The 25,859-nt window shown below is 34.0% G+C and overlaps 2 protein-coding genes across 2 annotated transcripts in view; both read right to left on the bottom strand.

The window, feature by feature from the left end:
* LOC125053966 (fatty acid synthase-like) overlaps positions 1-11,042 on the bottom strand; it is a 29,477-nt gene extending 18,435 nt beyond the window's left edge. Inside the window, exons 1-14 of the mRNA XM_047655602.1 lie at positions 10,890-11,042; positions 9,694-9,886; positions 8,207-8,327; positions 6,009-6,212; positions 4,855-4,971; positions 4,600-4,778; positions 3,817-3,959; positions 3,483-3,686; positions 2,632-2,818; positions 2,122-2,284; positions 1,746-1,915; positions 1,318-1,469; positions 1,057-1,240; positions 839-987 (exon numbers count right to left, since the gene is read on the bottom strand). Of these exons, the coding sequence (XP_047511558.1) occupies positions 839-987; positions 1,057-1,240; positions 1,318-1,469; positions 1,746-1,915; positions 2,122-2,284; positions 2,632-2,818; positions 3,483-3,686; positions 3,817-3,959; positions 4,600-4,778; positions 4,855-4,971; positions 6,009-6,212; positions 8,207-8,327; positions 9,694-9,886; positions 10,890-11,036 (2,313 nt within the window). The 5' untranslated portion in view covers positions 11,037-11,042. The remainder of the gene's footprint in view (positions 1-838; positions 988-1,056; positions 1,241-1,317; positions 1,470-1,745; positions 1,916-2,121; positions 2,285-2,631; positions 2,819-3,482; positions 3,687-3,816; positions 3,960-4,599; positions 4,779-4,854; positions 4,972-6,008; positions 6,213-8,206; positions 8,328-9,693; positions 9,887-10,889) is intronic.
* Positions 11,043-17,567: 6,525 nt separating this feature from the next.
* LOC125053907 (apolipoprotein D-like) lies at positions 17,568-24,178 on the bottom strand. Its single transcript, XM_047655522.1, has 6 exons — positions 24,014-24,178; positions 22,129-22,283; positions 20,419-20,486; positions 19,748-19,899; positions 18,456-18,633; positions 17,568-17,819 (listed from the first exon to the last, which is right to left on the bottom strand). Exons 1-6 carry the CDS (start codon positions 24,125-24,127, stop codon positions 17,689-17,691), a joined length of 798 nt encoding a protein of 265 aa, XP_047511478.1. The 5' UTR covers positions 24,128-24,178; the 3' UTR covers positions 17,568-17,688.
* Between the last annotated feature and the right edge of the window lie 1,681 nt (positions 24,179-25,859).

Raw genomic sequence — 25,859 nt, 5'->3', positions numbered from 1 at the left:
TTTTTTAAAATAATTAAAATAAGTTGGTATTAGTTTGTACTTATTACTATCATATGATACCTTTATAATACTATGTATGTAAGTACCTGTTTTGTCTAATAGTACATTAAAGTAAATAATTAAGAATTACTCATTGTTTTATTCCTAAAACTCACATCTACCAGCTGACAGTGGTAAAACCTAGCATATACTGAATTCGAATGGTAAAAGCTCGAAAAAAACGTCGTATTTTCAGAAATACTTACATTTACCAACTCATGTCGGTAAATCCTAAGACTTACACTTAAATCTTAAGATTAACCGTAGTTCGAACTTTTACAGTAACATATACAATACAATACAAATAATATAATGATTTAATGATAGTAACACAACTCGTCAAGTTATGAGTTTACTTATTTATTTATAAGTTCTAAAACAATATGCATGCTTGTAAAAGAAAATATGACATTATAAATTTTACATACACATAGATTGTAGAGCATAGAAATTACACTATGTAAAATTAATGAAGTAATGGATAAACACATAAAATCAAGGAACATAAATATAACGCCGGAAAATGTATAATTTTTTTTCTATATTATCACTGCAATGTTTCCCTCTAAATTTTGTGCACACATGTCATGCACATGCTTGTATTGTGTCTTTGTATTTTGTGTGTACTCTGTAAGTGTTTAGTGTGCCTTTTTAAAATAAATAAATAATATTAATCTACGATGCATTTGTTCAATGATTGCATTAAGCAATGGAAAAACATGTTATCTTAATAATGTTAATAATTAAATCAGTCTGATGACGATATAGATCCAATACGAAATACCAATAAAGTATTCACCAATAGGTTATTAGTGTGATATTCTGGAGATGAATACTTGGCTGGTTCCTCGTCCCATCTGCTTTCTGGAACTGAGGTGGAGAGCCAACGTTCACTCCGCGGCTTTGGGTTTGTGATGATTTCACTTAAGTACTTCTGTAAGCCGGGACCTTAAAACGAATTTTGAATTAAGTCTTCACCCAAACTAAGAGGTTAGTATGATCTTACCGTGGCATTACCTGCTTCCGCAATATAACGAGAATGATACGCGATGTTGGAACAGGGAACTTCTTTGGCGAAAATTTTCTGAGCTGTTAACTTCGCAACAAATTCTTTCATAACATCAACAGGGCCTGATATGGTGCAAGACTCGGAACTGTTGTGGCACGCCACTTGTATTTCAGGTGGACATAGTTTAGAAATCTGATGGAGATAATGATCATTATATATTATTTTATTATTTACTTTTTCACGTTCTGTTAGAGTATAACTATGATTACCTGAGTATGACCCAAACCAACAGCAGCCATAGAGCCTTTAATGAACGGTGTTTGCTTGGAGACAAGGCCACGGCAGTATGCAGAAAGGACCATTTCTTCGGCTGTAAAACAGCCATCTGCGTATGCGCATCCCAACTCACCTACACTGTGACCTGAAAACATCATACTTATTGTACGAGCACCCGAAGCACGAGGATATTCAAATAACACTAACTTTCAATCAATCTTAAACTTATTTATATCACTGAAGATTTAATCGGGAACTCGGGAATCAAGCCCCTAGATGGCATGTATGTATGTTTAAATTTTGCAAACACCGAAAACCTTTCTTCGTTATAAATTTATCGGATGGTGTTTGATTAATCTCAATTGTAAACATGACAGCTAATAACATAGTGTTTACTTATGATCGATACTATATGACATACCAATAATTTTATCCGGGAAGATGCCTATAGAGTGCAGTACATCTGTGAGACCAATTTGTACAGCGGCGATACCGACGAAGGAGTGTAAGATGTTATCGAAGGTTGTTTTATCTGGTGACGTGATTATGTCCACAATATCTATGCCTTTTGGCTTCAGAACACGGTGACACCTTTAAATGTTTTAATATAATTTAATAACTGATTGACAACAATACATACAAATTTGGAGGAATCAAACGAAGCTGGTATGTAATAAATAATAACAATGTCTTCTTAAATGATTTTTACTAATTTTAATAATAATGCATCTCGTGGAAAAAAATCACAAAGAAAAAAAATATATTTCAAGTGTTGTTAATCTAAAGTAGAAACATACTTCTCAATTGCAGCAGCAAAAACTGGAATGCGCATGAGTTGAGTTCCCATGCCGGTCCATTGCGATCCCATACCACTATAGACGAACCAGAGAGGACGACCGGCGTTATCGAAGTAATCGCATTTCTCACAAAGGGTCACCGTTTCATTGTCTTCATTTGTGTCTAAAAATTGTTTGTAAAAGCTAAAAATATGTTCTGGCTAAATTCACAAGAGTTGCATTGTTTATAATTGGTTAAAAAAGGTTTAGGTTTTTGGTTTGTTTATATTATGTTTTATATTGTATTAGTACTGTATAGTATAAGATACTGTAGGAAATAAGGAAATAAATAAATCAATGTTTTATATCAAATTGCTTAGAGATTTGAGTAATTATTTAAAACAGAAGAGTATCATGGGTGGCGAATGTTCATGATTAGGTGGGTTAAGAAGTTATATATTTATTTAAAGTTATAGTATTTTATGTAAAAAAAGTTTCATCGGGAAAAGGAATTAATGAAGAAAATATTACCAAGAAGCAAATATCCACGTCCCAAATGACCGGCGATGGGGGCCTTATGAATATTACGAAAGAGAGCCAGTTCCTCGGGATCCACTGGCCGACTCTTTAGATCGTTGAAAATCTTTCTCACAGAAGAGTCCTGTCTCCCGGATATCATTACCAGGTGGGGAATGCTGCTTTTGTACCGGAGTAAGTCCTGTAGGATAGATTAGTATTAAAAATAACCCCCTGTTGGCTAAATCTCTCTTTTTAGGAGTTGATAGGTTGTGAATTAAAAATAAATCAGTGGCGCTACCTTATCTTTAGGTCTGAGCCTCAGATTTCTGAATCTGTTTCATGATCATTTTTTAATCTAATAGGCAAGTAGGTGATCAGCCTCTTGTGCCTGACACATGCCGTTGACTTTGGGTTTAAGACATGTCGGTTTCCTCACGTTTTCCTTCACCGTTCGAGCGAATGTTAAATGCACATAGAAAGAAAGTCCATTGGTGCACAGTCGGAGATCGAATATACGACCTCAGTGATGAGAATCGCACGCTGAAGCCACTAGCTGCTGCATAGGTAGTGAATACTTAAACTTAAACAAGTTTAATGTTTTGATGTATTACAATAGTAGTTTTCTATTTACTCTAAACGCTCTGCTACGATTTAGTGTCATCTCAAACATATTATTATTTATTGCCATATAATACGTGAAATTTTACATTTGATTACAATAAATTATTCGTAAAAAAATTCGTTGGTTGTCGTTGGTTATTCAGAGAAATACAACGTTTAAAATAACTATGAAACAAAGTAACAGCGACTTATAGAAATGTACCTAGTATATAATTTGAAAACCATATTAATTAATTGCAAACCTTTGGTTTATAACGTCCTTTAAGAAGTACGTGGGCATTTGAGCCCATAACTGAGAAAGTGTTGACTGCAACATAGCCATGATTCGTTGGATAATGATCCGTGATCACTTTAATTCGACCATCACGGATTGCTGCTACGTCATCCCGTGGCATTTCAAGGTTGATGTTCGCTGCGAATTCACCTCTTTCAAAACCCAGTAGGACCTGGAAAGAGAATATAGGAACTCCAGATATTTCATAATATATTACATAATTGGACGATCAAGAGTCATGTTTAGACGTATATTATGAATAACGTAATATAGCTACTAAGACGGATATTTACTCTTCTAACCTTCGTTATAGAAGATATCCCACAAGCTGCCTCACTATAGCCAATATTGGACATAACACTGCCGATGGGTAGTGAGTCAGTACGGCCTTTGCAGAAAACTTCATCAATAGCCTCTAGTTCAGCTTCATCGGCTTCCACCATCCCTAAAAATTTTCAATAATACGGGTAATATAATGTTAGGTAACGCTATCGTGACAGATGGGTCAAAATAACCGTTACTAGGAATGGCCCAGAAGCCAGAAAAAAGAGAGGGCGCCAACCAGAACTCTGGGAAGAGACATAACGGGGATAATAGTAGCGAAGAGAAGAATTTGGAGGAGGTCTTTTACTAATATTAAATAATATGATATAAATTTAATGTATCTAATCCTTATTATAGTACGCTATTTCTTTATAATATCTCGAATACTATAGGTCTTTCTATTAAATATTCAGACATTTAGATGAAAATAATACAAAAAGAATTTGTTATATCGTCTACGTGTTTAAATCTGTCGGGTTAGTGGCAACTTTCAGTCCTGAATACACGATGTATATTCGTATTACAGCTTTATTTTTTGCCTGTTTGTTGAAGGAAAACATCGCAAGCAATCCGGAATACTTATCCCCAAAAATCAAAGACCTGTGTTAGCAGAGAAACCTAATCTCATACGAGTACTTCTAATCCAAGACCAGAAGACGTTTTAGCCAGCACTGATTTTACATACTTTGCAAAGTTATTAAGATATGTTAAGTCAACTCATTGTAGTTTTACTGCACTATATTCTATAAGATAGTTTTTACCAGATCCAAACGCTTCAACAAATTCGATTTCTTTCGGTGAAACCTTGGCATCGTCGTAAAACTTCTTCATGAAGTTAGCAACCTCTTTTGGGTTACGGTAGAAACCAAATCTTGGACCTTCTTCGCCTTCCACAAATGATGTAAATTCTGATCTTACATGCACCAATTCTGCGTAGACTCTGTTGGATTTAGTTCATGTTCAATAAGGTTTCACACCCACGCTTAATAGAATTTTATGAATATAATTTATATTACCTGACAGCATCTTTCGCTTTTTGTAAGAAGATTACGTTAATCGCATCAGATTTAGCACATCCACATCCTTTCTGATCAAAAGATCTTGTTTTTCCATCCTTGCTTAAAGGCATGATTCTGCAAATAAGATACAATTAAATCTTAATAGAACGGATGACTGATAATACTGGTGACTGATGATACTTTTATCGCTGCAGTACCTTCAGACAAATTCTATAATTTCACAGCCTCATAATAGCCTCAATATACATACTAGCTAAATAAAGAACTTGATTGCTGTAGTCCTTATACCTTTTCTATAATTGTTTCTTATTCCTAGCATTACTCATATAACCAGTATTAGCTACTAGATCTTAAGATGAGACTGTTAATCCTGTAGATCATCAGGCCCTTCTGTGAGATGTTACCCGTACGGTAAAAAACGTGAACGTGTGTCAGAAACAAAAGGCTGATCAACTTCCTCCGTACAAAAATAAACCGACAAAGAAAGAGATGGAACCTGAGGCAAAACCCTATGGCCTTATAACAAAAATCAGGAAGAAAGCGCGAAATTACTAGGCGAAAAAACTTAAAAGTTTATAAGACCGACCTAATATGAAACGTTGTGTTACAATTAAAATACAAGTTTACAATTTAAAATAATTAATTGTTATACAATTATCATATCGTAAGCATCATACTTTTACATTAAATAATAATAAAAACTAATTTGTAACAGAATTTGCACACAAAAGGCAATTGATAATGCAAATATTCAAATTAACCTAATTAATTTACGTGCGATTTACTTGACCTAATTTTTGAAAGTCTAAAACGTATTAGGAGCCGAACTTAGCGCTCATTTCTGCCGTTTGTCAAAAACGTTTTGAATTTTGACTGGATTGAATACTTCACTCTACGTCTTGCTTATCTTGAACTAAGGTTGCGCAGCATCTGAGTTGGCTTAGAGCTCAAGGATCGAAGGTTGAAATGCATAGAACAAAATGATTTAAATATACTTGTCTTAAATATCTAAAACAGTATTTTATGTGTCTACCCCATTAACAGGCAGGACTTAATTTTAAATATTAAAGGGTCATGGAGGTGGAACTAATACTAACTTCTTTCTAGAATAACCGCGTTGGAAAAAGATCTTATCTTTGATTATTACTTACCTTCCATAATGGATGAAAGAATGTGGATGAAGACATAGAACAGAGCCTCCTACAAGAGCGGCCTCACAATCGCCACGTTTGATTGCTTGGTAAGCAAGTTCTAGAGCCACAGAGGAACTGCAGCAGGCCTGGTCCACAACCATTGATGGTCCCTTGGAGTTCAACCAATAGGAGATACGGTTCGCGAACATAGCTTTACTACATCTGCAAGATTATAAAATCATAAAACAGTTGATTAATAATAATAAATAATTAATTAGCATCATCAGTTAACGACTGGTTGAAGGGAACATGGAGAATATAAAAGAAAAAACTTTTTAACCGGATTAAAGTTTTGTATTTTTATTATGTAAGTGACCACGCACGCTGTAAAGCACGCGAAACGTCGGATAAATTTAAAATTATGTTAAATAGTTGTAAATTTATAAAAATACATAACTTTAATCCGGTTAAAAAGTTTTTTCTTTAAATGTGTAAAGGTTATGTCAATCAAAGACAATACAATATAAAAGAAATATTTTTTTTAGTTTTTAATAACGAACGATAGTTTATCTTAGTATTAATGTAAAATTAGATATTAGTTGATTATGAATGTGAAAGCTGCGCTTCGAAAAAAACATTACAGGCATAACAAAAAATAATTATTAAAAGGAGAGAGAGAGAGAGAGGACATACGTGTAGACCACAAGCCCATGAACAAAAAATACCTGTGAAATGACCCAACGTGAATTATGCTTAGAAGGCTGTTACTATATCTGAAAATAGCTCTGAGCACTATGCCGTCATTTCTTAGCGGTACATGTGAGTACGTGAGTGAATGGACTTTCGCAGGTACAATGGGGGAATTTCGACTAATTATTAATGTACGGCTTTGTTATAAGTGTATAGATATACGGCACAAGGTAAGTACAAAAGTGAGGGTGCCGGAAGTCGGTGCAAATTTTTAATTCGACGACAGTTGCAGAAGCAATATAGGTCATTTATTACTATACGGCATTTGTGTGATTCCTTTTGGACACATATACAGATACTTTACCCGTAAACGCCGTACATATTCCCAGCGGAGCGGTCGAAAGCCAAGGGTCGGAACCCTACCCCTACACCCATATACCCTAAGGTCATTGTAAAATGTACGGCAACATGTTCAAAATATTATTTAACAAGGACAATAATGTTTTATAATTATGCCGTCCAAATATTATAGTTAATATTTGTGTAATTAAATATTTATCGAAATTTCAGGATTTACCAAGTTCTTACTGCTGTAAGATCAGAGAATAATGTACGGCAACTTACGTACATTAATAATTAGTCGAAATTCCCCCATTGTACCTGAGAAAGTCCATTCACTCACGTACTCACATGTACCGCTCAGAAATGACGGCATAGTGCTCAGAGCTATTTTCAGATATAGTAACAGCCTTCTAAGCGTAATTCAGGTTGGGTCATTTCACAGGTATTTTTTGTTCATGGGCTTGTGGTCTAGTGTAAAAGAAGTTAATTTAAGAACGTTTATAAAAATATACTTTTTTATAGAACAAGGGGCAAACGGGCAGGAGGCTTACCTGATGTTAAGTGGTGGCTCATGGACACTCAATGGTAGAGGACTCGCAAGTGCGTGGCCGGCCTTTTAAAAATAGGTATACTCTTTTCATAAAAGACCCTTAGTCGAATTAGTTCGAAAATACTTAAGTGGGCAGCTGGTTCCAGAAAGTGGTGGTGCGCGGCAAAAACTGCCTTAAAAAACACTCAGTTGTGGAACGAGTACTTCGTTCGAGGTGATAACTCTGAGCAGTCTCCATGGTAAGTAAATATGACATATTTCAAACGAAAAATTATTGGAAGCCAAGAAGTTGGCATTTTTAATAAAGCGAGCAGGCAAGAGTATACATAAAAAATCTTTAATAGACGTAGATATTAACATAATACTAATGTAATATACATTGAAATAAATAACTAAACTTAACATAAACTAAAATATATCATTAAAAGGAGTCCCTTTAGGCAAGGTTCCGAAGATACTGGCAGCGTTCCCCCTTTGAATTGCTAGACTAATTCTTTGTCCGAGGTATAAGGATTTTCTATTATTTTTATATATTCTAAGTTTTTTAAGGTTGAGAAAAAGGATTCCGGGCAATGTGGCCGAAATATTGCATCACTCTCTGGAGTCAAATGTAGTAAAAGAAATATGTACATACCCAGAAATACCCAAGCCACCATTAATATTATTGACATAAACACACGACTTTTCAGTCTCCGAAAAAGAGCTCCCAAGGTAGACGCCCACTTTTTTGCCAGAAAGATATTCACTGTTTACACCTGCAATATAAACACCGTGTTTAAATAGCTTGTTAGCACAATTGTTAAATTTATAAAATAATAATTATAATACGATTTAGAAATTGCATATTATGATTTTTCAATAAAATCATACGAAACCACACGAAGATTGAAGACGTCACAACGAGGATACGAAGATTGAAATGGAAAAATGGCTGGTCACGTAATAAGAGGTGGAACAAAAAGATCATATATTGGTACCCAAGAAATAATAAAAGAAAACGAGGTAGACAGTTTCGAAGGTGGGAAGACGAAATAAAATCCGTAACTGGGAAAATTTGGACCAGGAAAGCTCAGAACAGAGCAGAGTGGAGAGAAATGGAGGAGGCCTTTGCCAAAGTTGGGCAAACAGATGGGTTGTCGGTGTCACCGACTCACTAGTGTTTGACGACTCATTGGTCTAGTGGTTAGTACCCCTGACTGCGAATCCATGGGTCCCGGGTTCGATCCCCGGCTGAGGCGAACATCGATGTGATGAACATTTGGTGTTGTTCTTAGGTCTTGGGTGTTTAAATATGTATTTATATGTATATCTATCTATAATATGTATGTATATCCGTTGCCTAGTACCCATAACACAAGCTTCACCAGCTTAGCATAGGACTAGGTCAATTGGTGTGAATTGTCTTTAAAAAAAAAAAAATACTTTAAGTTAAAAATTATGTAAAAATTTTCTATCTGATTAAAGGCATTATTATTATTATGATTTTTCAACAAGAACTAAAACTTAGTTTCAACAATTAATACAAAAAACGACACGCCAGAAGTCAAATCACACTAATATATTTTAACCTCGTGCTGGGACTCACTCAAATTTAAAATTGCGATTAAGTACAACTCATATATGTCGGAGCAATTACGTTTTTGACATACAGAAGTCACTTACCTAACTCTAAAATGCAACACTACACCCTTTTGCTCCTCATCACATGTTAAATCAGTTATTTATTCTAATAATAATAAAATAGATTTTTTGGCAGTCACAATTTCTTTTTAAATCAAATAGATGTACTAGGTAGTAGGATAGTAGGTTGACCTAAGCTTCATTGTGCGACTCTTATGAGGTCGTAGGTTCGATCCCCGACTGTACACCAATGCAATTTTTATGTGCGCATTTAAACCTACGGTGAAGGAAAAGATCTTGAGAACACTGCTATGCCTTAGATGAGGCGACAGCCTGTGTCAGGTTCAGAAGGCTGTTCGATCACCTACTTACTTATTAAAAAAAAAAAGGTGACAGTAATCTGAGGCCCGGGCCTCATGGTTGATGTGCCACTGGGTTTTTATTTAAAATACACTAGAACTTGTAGGAATCAAAAGGAGAATTCTCGAATTAAAATACTACCTGCGTCATAAATAGCCTGGTAAGATTGTTCCAAAATCTTTCTAGACATGGAATCCATGCTAGAGGCTTGGCGATAATGCACCTTGAAGAACTGAGCATCGAAGTGTTCTATGTCAGGTGCTTTTCCAATGGAGTCAATTACCTCTGGATGATTGTATTCCCAACGTGGATTTTCGGCAGATATAGGGTTGACCTGGAAAACAATATGTGACATATTTACACATCAAGACATTTACAGGTCCTGTACTTTGAGCAGCATCTTCTACTTCCTATGCAAGAGTAGTAAAATTATAACGTAGAATTGCTCCAACGAAACGCATTCAACGAAGAGCGATTCGAATCGTCGACGACCAGTCACTTTCGCAGCGGCTTGATCCCTTGGCGTTGCGTAGAGATGTGGGATCTTCTACCGCATTTACAATGAAGAGTGTTCAGAGTTGTTCGGACTAATACTTGCAGCTGAGTTTCAATATCGGACGTCAAGGCAGAATACTAAAACCATATCATCTCGACGTCCACAAATGAGCGTTTCTTAGGCAATATTGCCGCGAACCACCACTATGTGGAACTGAAGTATTTCCGAACCAATTCAATAAAAGAGCATACCATTTCTTAAAAGGCCGCCAACGCACTTGCGTGGCAATGTGAGTGTCCATGGGTGGCAGTATCACTCAACAGCCTCCTGCTCGAAAAATTATAGCTTCAAGTACCTATAATCATAAATATGTAAAATGAAAGAAAGTGGGTGCTCAAGGGAATGCAGCGCTGTTTAATTTTTTCTTATTAAGTGTAATAGAGTTATTCTTTCTTGTATTTCTTTTATACGGCCTATAAAAATATTAGCTTTATTATTTAAAACGATGCAGCGTTGAAAGTGACCCACGTCAGCGCTAACCCACCTCACCCTAGGTAATTTTAGCATAAATTATTGTCAACTTTTCCTGCTTTTATCCGAGACAGTTAAATTTACGATTCAAAAATGTTGTCACCGTTATAAATGAACTTAAAATTTAGTATTTACCCCATCCTGACTGGATGACCCGGGTATTTGTATTGAAAAATAATATATTTTAAGAAATCGAATTTAACGTAGCAATTAATTTGATATTCTTATTAATTTGTTTAAACATTTTCTTGTGATTTCTTTTCAAACTCTTAAATATAGATTAGTTAAATAAATATTATAAAATAACCACCTTATTGTATAGCACATCCGAGAGCTCCTTAACACTGTGACAGTCAGGGTAGAGTCCTGACATACCAGAGATGACAACCGCATCGTCAAGACAGACCTGGCACTCATCTTTCTTTGCACCCACGAAATCTTGAGGTTTTGGCGCCATCTATGCAAAAGAAACCATCATGGTATCAAAATCCTACATTGTAATATTCACAATACAATTAAAAATAAACAGTTTTAAATATATATTATTTTAATTGTATATTGAATTTTCTCTAACCAAATTCAATTGCAATTCCCAGAAAATTTAAATAAATTACTATAATTGTATGCAACACAACATTGTAAACTCGTGAAAAACGCAGGTCATTCGACTATGCAATTGATAATTACTTGGTCATATGTTGATGGAATCGTAAGGAAAACGTGTCAGACCTTTTAATTTCGACTGCGTGTATCAGGCTACTGTTTAAAATTGGCACACTATAGTAACACGATAATATATTTTTTTTAAATGCTTCGGCGTTTACACGATAATGGTAAATCACTTACTATTAGGTACTAAAGACAAATTTCTTACAATTATTTTGCTTACGTAGCACTAACTAATAAAGAAAGTAAATTGAATCACTTATATTAACAATTAATTATAATAAATGTCAATAGGTTCGTGAATTTGAATTTTATTCGAGACTGATAAATTATTAGATAATACAGGATGCTTCAATATACATAATATATTTAATATATAATAATAAAAATTACAGACTATAATACAACAATTATATACCGAAAAATTCTAGCGTTCATAGTTAAAAATTAATATTTAAATATACCCCAGAGAGATCTCCTCGCTCAACGAATAAGTATCGCAATACAGCGATTAAATGCTGCCAGCGTTAAAGGTGCCAATCTTTTAAAATTTGTTAAAATTTTCTATTTAAAATCTAGAAATTCATATCAATCAATATTTATAATTACTACTTTATGGGTTAGAATATTATAAATATTGTATATTGTCTGTTAGAAATAAAATTATTTTTCTCTTTGCGTTTTTTACAAAGTTTACTACGGAGAGTGTTCGGAAGAATTGTTTGGGTTGATCCCTCCTTTTCAACACCGTACGAGCCGAACGACCTCTAAATTTCACCAGCATCATCTTGATGGTTGGAGGTCTTCCACAGTCCGTTTCACAAGGCATTTTCTTTTGCGAACTAGCGAACTGTGGAATCGGCTCCCGGGGGGGTCTTCCCTCAGAGATACGACCTCCAAATGTTCAAAAAGCGAGTCTACTCCTCCCTCAAAGGCCGACAACGCACTCACTAAAAATGGGTGTCTATGGGCTGCGTGGACTGCTCTTTTTGGTCGTCCCGCAAGCTCGTTTGCCCCCCTATTATATAAAAAAAAATCCATTAACATAAACTTCGTAAGTAGCATGCAGATATACCACAAATAGACGCCATTTTTTTAGAAAGTCGCCTTAACTCCAACTAACCAAACCAAACCCAGGCTGATGGCAGTTTGAAGTGATTCAGGGCCCAAAAGGATGCAAGTGTTTGGCGAAGGATTCATTAAGCTAATGACCGGCTTCTCTAGTCCCTACTGTATTATATATTAAATCATATGCTGACCTAACCTAGTAATTATATTATTACTTAAAATGTCATGTAGAACATGGTGTAATGGTTGCAGCTCCTTACAAACTTTGTGTAAAACAAACTTGGCGATAAAAAAGAGTGGCGGAGAGTTTATTTCCAGTTCTTATATTCCGTTCTACGCCTTTGATGAGATGAGAACTGGCAGTGAATGTAAAATTAGAAGCATTTAATGTATAGTTGTTTTTTTAACGTTCATAAGAGTTCATTGTGTTACTTATATGAAAAAATGATTTTTCATTTTGATATTTTTTTTTATTACTTTTTATTATTAGCTGCCGCTGAATAAAACTAAATTTTATTTGTTTCGCCATAAAAACCTTCATCTAAGCCGTCTTCGAGTTTTGCGTTTAGCAATATATTTTGCGATAAATAGATTGTAGATATAAATCATACAACTTCGTATCATTTAACTCGGTACTCACTGTATACTAATTCATTATGGCTAGTTCTTAAAATAGCGAAGGCTACATGAAATATCGGGAATTTGAATAAGCACTGGTACTCTGTAACTTCCAATATTCTGTAATACCCATTCCGACATGTTTGTAGGATATTTCTTTAGTTCACTCAATATCCGTAGCGCTGATGATGAGCGCGCTGATAAGCGCTTAGCAATTTTATTTTATCTATACAAAAATACATTATGTATTGCTAAGGAACAGTGGAAAGCGAAACAAATAGAACGCAAGAGCACAGTGTCTTTCATTTATTAGAGACTGTAATTAGTCACTTTCTTTTGTTAAATATCCTTATTAGTAAATTAGGTTAGACTTAAATTACTAAGTAGTCTTAAGTTCGGCTAGATCATAATTTTCCATGTCTTAGTAAAGACGCATGTGTTAAAAAAAACCGTGTACCTACTTATGTACACGCGTCCACATAAAAATCTTTTCAAAAGTTTTACGCTACGTTTGTAAAAAAAGGACACTAACAATAGAAAAAAATTACTCTCATCATTTTCCCCTAACGCGCCAAAAGAAGTATAACTTCAAAAAAATCTAAAATGATGACTATAGCTAACAACAGGGTGTCGGTTTTTAGTGACGGTGTGTTGAAGTCAGTATTGGAAGTTTCGGAATGTCGTCGCTATGTCGTTGGGATACACCTGTGTATCTTACATCTAAGGACTATATTTAACTCTTTTTAAAACCTCACAATCCGTAGACTTACGTTAGAATTTAATTACATATTAAAAAAACTAGTTAACAAATATGTTAATGTTAATAAAAAACAAAAGGTCTAAATACTCCAACAGCCACTAATGCAAGTTGAATTTGTATGGATATGATAGCATCTATTTCTACAATTGCAAAACAATTTAGGAATAGGTATGACGTTTATAAGGTTCAAAAGGCCGTAGGTCACTGAAATTTTTCCACTTTCACGTCATAATGGGCAGGTTCAAACCAAAGTTACAAAGTATATCGTAATTAAAGCAGCGCGCGCCGCATTTACTAGCTATGCTAATTAAAACGATATTAGAAAGTTTAGAACATCGAAGCAACAACGAAGTACACTTTTACTAAGACTTCTATTAGTACTACTAGTATATCTAAGTAAGTAATTTAATAGTGAATTAAAACTAATACAACTTGTTTTATAGCCTGTACTAAAAAGGTTGTCAAGTGAGTACTAAACAAGTGATATAAACGTAAAATTATTACATTTGTCGAACGATTGAAATTTGTCTAAGAATTTATTTCTATAAAATAGGTCACCGCCGAAAATATATTGGATGTCTTTTTCCCCAACCGATATATTAAAATCGTGTGTTTGTATGTGGTAACGCATTACTCCGAAACGATAATATTGTGCGAAAACGATTGTGGTCAAAGTGCCGTGAATCAAACGGTGGCCAAGGCGTTGCATTTGGTGGAGGGGAATCATTTATTATGAATAATTGTTTCCACATACAAACACTAAATTCGCATATCTACTATCTACCGTTTAAAACTAGTGGTTGACCAGTAACGGCCAGAATTCACATAAGAAGTGTTGTGTTCCAGTAGGACACACGTCACAGCGAAACAGAAACTCCGGGAGCTTGATTGGCATCAAGAGAAGATGGTGAAAATAGATTATTATTAGAGTTTTCTTCTTTCTTACTTTACTTATAATCGACCTTTACAATGACAATAAATTATAGAGTAAGCGATGTATATTTGACCCAAATCGGAGTTCTTTTGATTATACATGGATTCGTAGTGTGCAATGTGCATTGTGCATGTTATATTAATTATATGTTTTGATTAATATACTATGTAGGTTAAGAATATTGTAAATACTTAGTTATAATAAGTTATCATTATTATAATATTAAATAAATTTGTAATTGTTAAAAAATAAATCAAAAGTCGATGTCTTAAATAAAAAAAATTATATTATTACATAATATTGTTTAACATAATTTGACATATATTTTCAGGTTGGTACATGTATACAAAATAAGTACATACAGCGTAGTGGTGAGGTTGTTATACTCAACCCTGTGGTCATACTTTCGAACCCCGTCTGGGCACAAAATAAATACGCCACGAGGCGACCGGCATGTACAAGCAATAATCGAGAACATGTCTACACTAATATTGTAAAGTGGACTGGGGACAAAACGTTTTTTTTATATCTTTCACAAATATACAGCTACATACTCGTACATCATCAGCGAGTTTAAAAAACTAAATTCAGTGGCGTTACAACCTTTTTAGGTCTGAGCCTCAGATTTCTGTATCTCCTTTGCCTGACACACGCCGTCGACTTTTTGGGTCTAAGGCTAGCCGGTTTCCTTACAATATTTATCTTAACCGTTCGAGCGAATGTTAAATGCGCACATATAAAGAAAGTCCATTGGTGCACAACAGGAGATCGAACCTACGACCTAGAGTCGCACGCTGAAGCCTCTGAAGCGGGTATAAAACCCGCTGAGAAGTGTTGGCCTAGAGGCTATATTAAAAAGTCAAGGTTCAAAAGGAGCTATTCAAAAGGAGTATATCAATGAAATATTTTGCCTTAAATGGGTAAATTTATTTAGGAGAATTTCCGTCCGTGGTTGAACGCTTTTTAGATCGATTTTAGGAACTACTAGTTTAAATTTAAATATTTTATGACGATTATCCCATTTATTGAGAAAGGATTTAGGCCATAAAGCCTTCGACATATCTGAATTAGCGACTGTAAAATAGCAGGGCTCGGTATTAAATAAATGCAACCTACTAATGATATAAGAATCTAAGGGTAGAATACATATAGGGTTATAGTGTCACTAGGAAATTCGTAAAATTTGCTTTTATTCGATTAAATTCAAGTAGTATTGCGTTTCGAGTAAATTAATTAAAATTAATGTATAATTCAAGCAGACTTTTACATGTTTACATATGCATTACTTAAATAAATCAATTACGTTTAGTTTAATTTTTACTTCTTTTAGTTTATTGGTTAATAATTTTAAGCATTTTTCTAGTCGCACAAGAAAAGTGTTTTCTATCATGGGATCCATCAATTCCATTGTTCATAAAATATTTGCGTAATTTTTTGATCAGTGGCAAACCGGCTAGTGGCTTACCAGATGTTAAGTGATAATGCTCACGGACCACATGGCATCCTTTTTATATAGAGCCTACTAGGTGCCTAAAATGGGCGTTTGTTATTCACAAGGCTTCACGCCATCAAGGTGATGGGGATGAAATTTTGAGTGACTGTAGCGTAGCTGGTCATAACCCACCATAACAAAGACGAGATTTGTAGTTGCCATCTGTTTGTTGTAGACCTTCATATTCAAGCGATCTTAAAAGAAAACATCCTACGAAGCCATCCTGCCCCCTCAGTTCTATTTTAAAAATTGGTACTTTTTTGTAAAGTGGACAAATTTCTTTAAATCGCAGTATCGAGATGATTCTTCACTTAAATATATATTCCAGAAACACAGGTGTGTCTTTTCTAAGATGAGCCACGAGAGAGCACCAAGATGGTTGTACTGCCCCTGCTTTTGGGATTATCTAAGGACTCATAGGTTGTATCTCTGCCCACTTGTGAATCAGCATAGAGAATTTTATTACCAATAAATGGTTTTTTAAACTGACTAAGCTTAGCTCGAACTAACTTGAAAGTGAAGGTTTACAAATGATACAAGCGGAGAGAAAGAATAATTCTTTTTTTTTCTCCTCGAGTTTTATTAATAATAACAACGTTGGTTATGTGTTAGTTTGTAATGTACTAGATATGTTGTATTGTTTTAAACCTTAATAGATTAGGTTACAGCTTTACCTCCAGTTGCAAGACAAAGACTGCTCATCATTTTGAACATAATTATGAACAAGAAACAATAATAAGTTTCTCTAAATGTTGACATTTACATATATAAGGAATAGAAATAAACTAAAGCGGCATAATAATATACGCACGAATAAAAATAAACTAATTATCGTTGGTATAAATAGTGTGGGTTATAATTAAATAACAAAGGAAACGCAAAATCAATAGGAAATAAATTTATTAGGTTTTTCACATAATTATACACAATACTGAGTATTACTTGTTAAAAAGGAACTGTTTTACACCAAATATGTACTTTTTTAAGATCCTTTTGAAATGATTTTGTTTATTGCCATGGTTACCATTAGTTGTTGACATCGTAACTACATAGGCTTAAGGTTTTTACATACTTAGGGGCCGTTCAAGTATTACGTAAGCACTATATGGGGGGGGGGGGGGGTTCTTTGATTTTCTTATTTGGTGATTACGTCAACAGTAATTATTTACTTTTTGACACATATTACCCACACATTGTCTATGCTTAAAAGCAAAATGCATTTTTGAGGATTCCTACAAAATATTAATACGTTTATGTACTATTATTTTTGACAGCTTTGCTTACTTTTGCTGACAAGGGGGGGGGGGGATAAAATTGAGTATAAATTGAAGGAAATCTGCTTACGTAATACTTGAACGGCCCCAAAACGGTAATATTGAGTAACAGTGACCTTCATGCTATTGAAAGTTTTTAAACATTCTACATTTGCTTCGATAGATATTCTAATTTAGCAGTGTAGTAGTTTTAGTTCATGGCAGGACGAGTTCATATTACCATGGCTAGAAAACTTAATGTTCTAACGATATCTAAGATAAGTTTATCACATTAAGACTTATTGTAGAATAAATAATTTATGGTAACCATTCAGCATCAGCGTCCAAGTTACGACCCTGGTGAGGCGTTTCAGTAAGATCTTCCTTGCTGCTTGCTACTTTGTGATATACTTTCTTGCCAGCATCCACGACGTATTCTACTCCGTCAGCTGAAATAAACATGGCTATATGTAAAGGTTTTGCTAATACTTTCAAACGTTATTGAAGAGTTTTGGAATAGTGGATTTAGCGTGTTATTCTAGTGGATGTTTCTGTCCACGTGCTAATAAGTGTTAATTGACACTACGTATACTACATACGTGACCGCCATTTCTTTAGCCCGAAAATCAATGCATTCACGCACAAAAGGCAGATCTATTTGTCTATGAAATAAAAACCACAATAGGTATACAATTTTTTATGTGACAAGCACTTAATAGCAAACATGATATACACGAAGAGATAATACAAATATTAAACAAAACAATTAAAATTACAAAAACTAAAGGAAAACTGATTTAAAAGTTTGAGGGGAGCAACTATGGATATCCAGATCCAGCTCGTTTAGCAGAATGCTCAATCTGCATATCGGTGACTTTTGATCAAAACGCGAACGAAAGAAGGGACAAATGGAATAGACTTAATGTACTCCTAATTATGTAGTTACTCGAAGTTATTTATCTTTGAAGATACAGGCATATATTAAATGTGGACTTTATTGATTATAGCATACATAACTGGTTTAGGCGTTACAAAAGTGAAGTGAAAGTTTGTATGGATCCTGTTATTTAAAAATGTGTGCTCACCAATGACACCTCCAGTTTTCCTCACAGCCTCTCCAATGTTATGTGATGAGAATGTGTTAGGGTCAATGTTGATGTTTACCCCTTCACTGGTACCGTTCGGGTGTTTGGGACATTCACTCTGAGAGATAAGTGATAAATCGTACGGATCGACACTGAAGGATGCTAATTTGGTTCGCATCTGAAAAAATCACATTTAGTTATTATTTCAATATTTAATTGTATGACTATTTTAAATTCTAAAAATATTATTCTGTTAAAATATCAGTCAATATTTTAAGCGTGATAAAGTACATTCAGTACATGATATTTTAAAGCTATTTATGTTGTGTAGAATAAAAAATAAAAATGTGTTTATTCGTTTTAACAATGTTTTTCAATGTGTAAGATTTGAGAACTCTGTTAAGTAAAAATTCCTGTGTCAGCTCTTCAATAACAAACTTAATACTTAATGCCACAATCATTTGTTTTTTTTTCAACTTTAATTATGAATTTTTTGCACGTGAGTGCATGAGTGAGTGTAATAATGTGTCAGGTCTCAGTATCATCTCCATTCTGCGTTAGGCATCTTCAAAAGCCAGTTCTTTAACCGTTTTAATTTTGGGTGAGCGGGTAGATATGGAGCAGCCTATTTTTTTTCGTACATGTAATCGGTGTGTGTAAATTACAAAGAGCAAATTTATGCCCAAGCATCGTTGTATCTCCCCTTACAGCGAGGGGGCCGATGGCTGGCCATGCCTCGTACTCGTGGACGGGTTCTACTTGTAGTGACTGGTTGGACTTTGACCTTTGTATTTACGGCTATTTATTAAAACACTTTGATACTACGTGTTTGCTAGATGTTGCCGCACTAATCTAAGTGAATGCTTGCTTATAGAGATGAAACGTTCGAGTTTCTTATTGTATTTATTTATTTACAATAGTTAACTGCTTTAGCACGATATAATGGTTGCAACATTTTGTAAAAAATAAATATTTTTACAAAAAACTTATTTTTTTATTTTAACTAACAGGGGATTTAATAGACTGATGGATTAATTGCTAGTTCTTCTGGTCCGTTTAACGTCCCTGATTTAAGAACTGGCAATAAATGTAAATTTAAACCCATTTAATTTTTAATAATGTTCATAAGTGTACTTAAACCTACATGAATAAATAATATTTTGATTTGGAAATGTTTTTACCAAAATAGTTTGTGTAATTCAATTCAATTAGCTAATTCCCAAGTATCTTAATGAATCTGCAACTGTTATTATTAGATTGAAATAAATAAATAAAAATTAATTTTCCCTTACCTTGTCAACAAATATTTTATCTAGTTCCTTACTCCTGGAGAGAATGGTAGCTGATTGCCGATGTGCGAATGACATCTTCTGGCAAGTAAAGATAGCCGCGTATTTGGTATAATCTGTGGCTAGCACAGTGTAACTAGCTGAACCAGCAACACCTGTAAAAATGCTCATTATTGACACTGATACATATTTTGGTGCTGATGTTAAATACACGTCTTAAGTCAATATTCTTTTATATTAAAACTAGCTCCGCGAACTTAATGTAATTTTACTTAGCCTATCTTTTTAGTACATACCAACATGAAACATTTTGCTATGCTACCCCAGAGACGGTTCGGTTTTCCGGAATGAAAACATTTTAGGGTTTTCTGTGATTTTTCTAAAAAATAGGAGTTGATCTTAGATGGTAGATGAAAATTAAGGGTTGAACGTATTTTTGAATGCTGTATCATAAAATTTTGCATAAAAATATTTTTGGGGTGAATACCTCTATATAACCTCTTATCACTTAGGGGTTTGAAATATAGATATTAGCCGATTCTCAGACTTACTGAATATGCATAAATATTTCATAAGAATCGGTTGAGCCGTTTCGGAGTATGGGAACGAACATTGTGACACGAGAATTTTATATATAAAGAGATTGTATACAGGATACATTTAATTTTACTTACTAAGTGGAAACCGGACTCTCATGCGCGCAGGCACCGAGGGATCAGCTACTGTCAAAATGCCTGTATATCTGGAATGAAATAAAAAGATATTTATTATATAATTTGATAAAGAAATTTGAAATTTTCTTTTTTAAAGAAATTTCAAAAAGGTTAGTCGACATCACAGGAGACCGAAGATCTGGCAGCTACCTCGGACAAAGAATTAGTCTAGCAATTCAAAGGGGGAACGCTGCTAGTATCTTCGGAACCTTGCCTAAAGGGACTCCTTTTAATGATATATGTTAAGTTTAGTTATTTATTTCAATGTATATTATTTTATTATTATAAGTTTTTATTTGCGTTTATATCCAAATAACATTTATTAATTAATTATGGTTTCGTTATGAATAAACTGCCACGTCTGAAAACTTACATGCATATATTCTAAATATATGTAAAACACATTTATATACAAATTCGATAAGTGGATGTAGTATACACGGTATAGTGTCTTTTGAGATCAATTTCATTCGTAAATATTTCTTTTTGAATTTACTATTTGATGTAAACTTCTTTGATGTAAACTTTTTACATGATACTATTATAAACTGATGACATTGTCAATCTGTTTAGACACTAACATTTGATAATACAGTCAAAATCTGTTATAACATCGAAGGGACTACCCATATTTGGTCGTAAAATCCGATAGTCGATGGAATTCAGCCGGGACCTTTGATTTTTGGTCAATATAACCGGTATGTTGTTCTAAACGGTGTTGTCGTAAACAGTTTTGACTGTATTATTAAATATCCGTTTTTTGTAAATAAATCAAGTAAAATAATAAAAGAAATCGTAACCTTCATATGTTTTTTTTTCTTGTCGTCGAGTAACAATTAGTTATTAAATAATGCAGTTTTAAAAGCGTCAAACAATTTACTTAAAGAAATTAACATTTTTGACAAACCTTACGCCATAATTAATAAATGTAAAGGTACCTGATACTGTGGATCGCACATGAAATATTAATTTTAGCATTTTCGTAAAAATTAAAATAAAATCAACATAATTCTAACGGAATCTAAAACAGGACATCATCGCTCTATACTTTCTAAAATACATTAATTATTGTTATTATTTCAATATTACAGATAATATTTGTATACAATAGAGTTCAAGTGTTTGTCCTGTCTAATGAATTTAATAAGGACTTTAATACCTTATTTAAACAAGGGCTTCTGTTTACGATACAGTCAATAAGATTATTTGTTTTTGATAGCTGGAACTAATACATTTTTCATACAATTTATAAGCGTTTACTACCATATTACCATATGAATACCTAATTTTTCGATTCACAAATAAAAATCAGTAGCGCTACAATCTCTTTAGGTGTTGGCCTCAGATTTCTGAATCTGTTTCATGATCATTTTTAAATCTAAAAGGCAAGTAATCAGTCACACGCCGTCGACTTTTTGGGTCTTAGACATGTCGGTTTCCTCACGATGTTTTCCTTCACCATTCGAGCAAATGTTAAATGCGCACATAGAAAGAAAGTCAATTGGTGCACAGCCGGGGATCGAACCTACGACCTTAGGTATGAGAGTCGCACGCTGAAGCCACTAGGCCAACTCTGCTCTATTCATAAATCTATTTTATTATGCAATGTACTGTTCGTGGTACATATTCCAGCAGATCCTTTGATAGTGGCTAGATGTAGCGTAAACTAACCTGTAGTCATGTTTGAGTGGTGTCAGCCCCAAAATGAAGTGCTGTGACACCTGTTCCAGCTGGTATGTGCCAGGTTCATCTGTTCTTGTGAAGTTATACGTGATGCAGTGAGAGGCGGTAGACGTCTTCTGTATTACATACCATACTCCGAGCATCTAGAAAAATGTCGATAAATATAAACATTTAAAATTATAAACTTACATAAGAATAACACAAGTTATACATTATATTTTGTTTCGGGTATTTGAAGACGTTTAAAAACATATAATAAAAAACTGAATTAGAATTCCAATGTCGCATCGTACAACGTGTAATTGAGTACGCTGAAAATCTCGACGTTTAATAAAATTAAACTGAGTACAACGTGAGTATTTTTCTGATAGGGCCCCATCAAAAGAATTTGACACGGGCCCCAGATGGTATAGGTACGCCACTGCTGCGCCACTACGTACCAGTCACACAAACATCGTTCCACATCCACTAAGGGTAATTTAACCATAATACAAAATTATGAAGAGAAAAGATTTCTATTTAATGAACTCAAAAAGTGCTGGACTAATACCAAATATTCTTACACTAATAAAATGCTACATTAACTCTGAGTAACATATATTTGCTTCCATAACTACTATATACTATATAATACTATAAATATTGGCTAGTGTTTAGTGAAATTCGTTTTTTATTTTATTTCGTCCTGATTAACGAAAAAGGGTTTAGTTTGTCCGTACAAGCCGAGTTATTCTTGCTGGAAGGTCTGAACACACCAACGACAGCAATGGACGAGATTGAAAAAGTCTAAATAAATAAATATCTTAACTCTATAAAGGCCGATTTACATTATCTTAGTGTTTAGGACAGTGCTTTAGGATAGTACTTTAGTTGAAACATGTAAACGCTACTTGCTTTAGTAAACGCTACGCTAAAGAACTTGCCTTTCAAGTTGTACTAAAGCACTCTCCTAAACACTAAGATAATGTAAATCGGCCTTAACAGAGAACCAAGTATGTTCACATACAGTAATATATTTGTTCTTTTAAAGTCATAATACCGTTCGTTACAAATGACACTGTTAGACAATGAATCATTGTTTATCAGTGAGACAGGGGTCAAGTCTCTCTTGTGTACATATAACTGTGAACAATGAACATAGATCGATAAACCTATTCTGTTTTGATAACAAGAATAATATGTAACAAACACGTAACTACTATTTAAATATATTGGTTATATAGTTTCAAAACATATTACAAAAATTCGTATATTTCATTCTTAAACTTTATAATACAGATTTGTTGAGGACCTATCTCATTTATAGATAAATGAAACCCTTAATAGCCATTTATTGTTTTTAGTATTTCTTTACCAATAAATAATGGTTCCCTTATTAATTTATTATACTTAAATCCGTATTTATTTAATTATTAAGTTTCACTAAACAATGCACTTTTACACTACGCATTATAATTTACAAGAATTTTGAATAATAATTTTAAGAATTTGGAAGGGTCTCGTCGATGTACGTAAGACGCTATACTAAAATTCATCAAAAAAGTTTTATTAGTACACATCTTCCATGTACATCTCTAAGAAAGGTGACATCAAAATAACAATCTAAGAAGTTCATTTTCCTTGTTCTTTAAAAAAAAATTATTTCATTATTTTTTTGATTATTGTTGTTTTGTGTGTGTGTGTTAAATTAGGAATAAATATTATGTTTATGTTTATGTTTATGTTTATGTCTATGTCTAAATTTAATTTTAAATCTCAGACAACGTTGCCACAGTTTTATATATCTATATTCTATATTCTAAACGAAAATCTTATCGATGTAGAAAATAACTAGCTACAAACAAAGTCTATTTCAAGAAATAAAACCGGTTACCTGATTCATATCGAAACCTGGCATCGGTTCCACAACAGGACAAGCTCCAAGATGATACGTGTGGGTCAGTACAACACCACATAGTGCCAAAACACCTAAACACACTCGCAACATAGTGACACAACCTTCGTGAATGAAACTCGACGCTACACTGCTTCTTTATGACGCAGCGCAATAATATAAATAAGATGATTACGTTTCTAGGAATTGTTTGTAAGCCGCTTCTAGTGGAACCTAAAGAGATTGACCCCTTATTGAATTACCTTAAAGCATAAATATAGTTGTTTGGTTAGAAAACAGCTTGTAGGTGATAGTAATTCATTGACTTTATAGAACGTTTTTTTCTAAATTTAAACTAATGTCGTTTCGAACTATGGAATAGATAAGGGGTCATAGTGACGTCTGTGGTCAACGATAAACATAAACATGTTATTTTCCTGTTTATGGCTATGTTCAGATGGCAAAAACTTGACGCGCGTTTTCAAATCGCGCGACTAGACATTGTGGTATTTTCATACAACTGTTCACATGAGCGCGCGTTAACGCGCGCCAACGCGGCGCTCAGAGAGAAAGTCTCTAGACGCAGGTGATCGCGCGTTGACGCGCGCTTTGATATTAATGTAATGTCCGTTTGCTGTTCAGATGAGCGCGCGCTTTCATCGCGATCGCATGTAATTTTGTTAATTTTCGTAATTATATTTTGTTCTCGCATTTAAAATGAGTGAAATTGAAGATATTGACATCGACTTACTAATCGATGAAGTAGAAAAAAGACCAGCAAGTTGGAATATAGCAAATTTGTATAAAAAATATAATATAATTTGTATTTTTTTTCAAAATTGGATGAACCCAATGTGTACGTTTTCTTTTTCTATATTTTTCTTTATAATATAACCACAAAATAATAGCCTCTTCCACGTCCATTTTCTATGTTCTACCGAACTAGACTGACGAGTACTCTCGCAACGCGCGTTAGCGCTCATCATCTGAACGCTCTTCAAATTTGATCGCGCGTTGACGCGCGTTACATGTGAACATAGCCTCAATCTCCCAGAGTTAATGAGGTAAAGTAGGAGAAATATATTTTATTTTATTAAAATTAAGAACAGTTTTATGAATTCAAGTTGCACATTTTAGATGTTTGTTTTGAAGAAAAGTAAATCAGTGGCGCTACAACCTTTTAAGGTCTGGGCCTCAGATTTCTGAATATAATAGGCAAGTAGGTAATCAGCCTAATGTGCTTGACACACACCGTCGACTTTTTGAGTCTAGGAAAAGCCAGTTTCCTCACGATGTTTTCCTACACCGTTCGTGCGATTATATAGATAAAAAAATGTCCATTGGTGCACAGCCGGGGATCGAACCTACAACTTCAGGGATGATTCACACGCTGAAGCCACTAGGCCAATACTGCTCAATGTTTGTTTTAAGGATGTAGTAATCGTTTTAGATTTTTCTACTAGATATATGCCGTCTTTATCGTGCAAAATATGGCGAGATTACATACCTACCCCAGCCTTTTCTACGACTTCCAAAAATAGCTTAATATGATATTCATACTCCATTAATATTAATAATAATTTATTTGCAAGAATATGGTACAAAAATCTGTGGTAGTGGTGGCAAATTTGTCTTAAAAGGAAATTTACATAGAAGTTACATACATTTTAAGTCATATCTTTATAGTGAATTCTTCTATTTTGTAGTACCTAATAAATTATCATATTACGCACATCACGCAAATAATCATTATTAGAATAATAGTTTTTTGTCCAAAAGTCGATTCTTTAAAACTCTTTAAAGAAATTGGAATTTTTAAAACCTTGATTGACATATTTGTATGAAA

Source organism: Pieris napi, chromosome 11 (genome assembly GCF_905475465.1).
Source record: "Pieris napi chromosome 11, ilPieNapi1.2, whole genome shotgun sequence".
In the NCBI taxonomy this organism is placed as follows: domain Eukaryota; kingdom Metazoa; phylum Arthropoda; class Insecta; order Lepidoptera; family Pieridae; genus Pieris; species Pieris napi.
The sequence above is the reverse complement of the archived record's forward strand: the minus strand, read 5'-3'. Positions and strand labels throughout refer to the sequence as shown.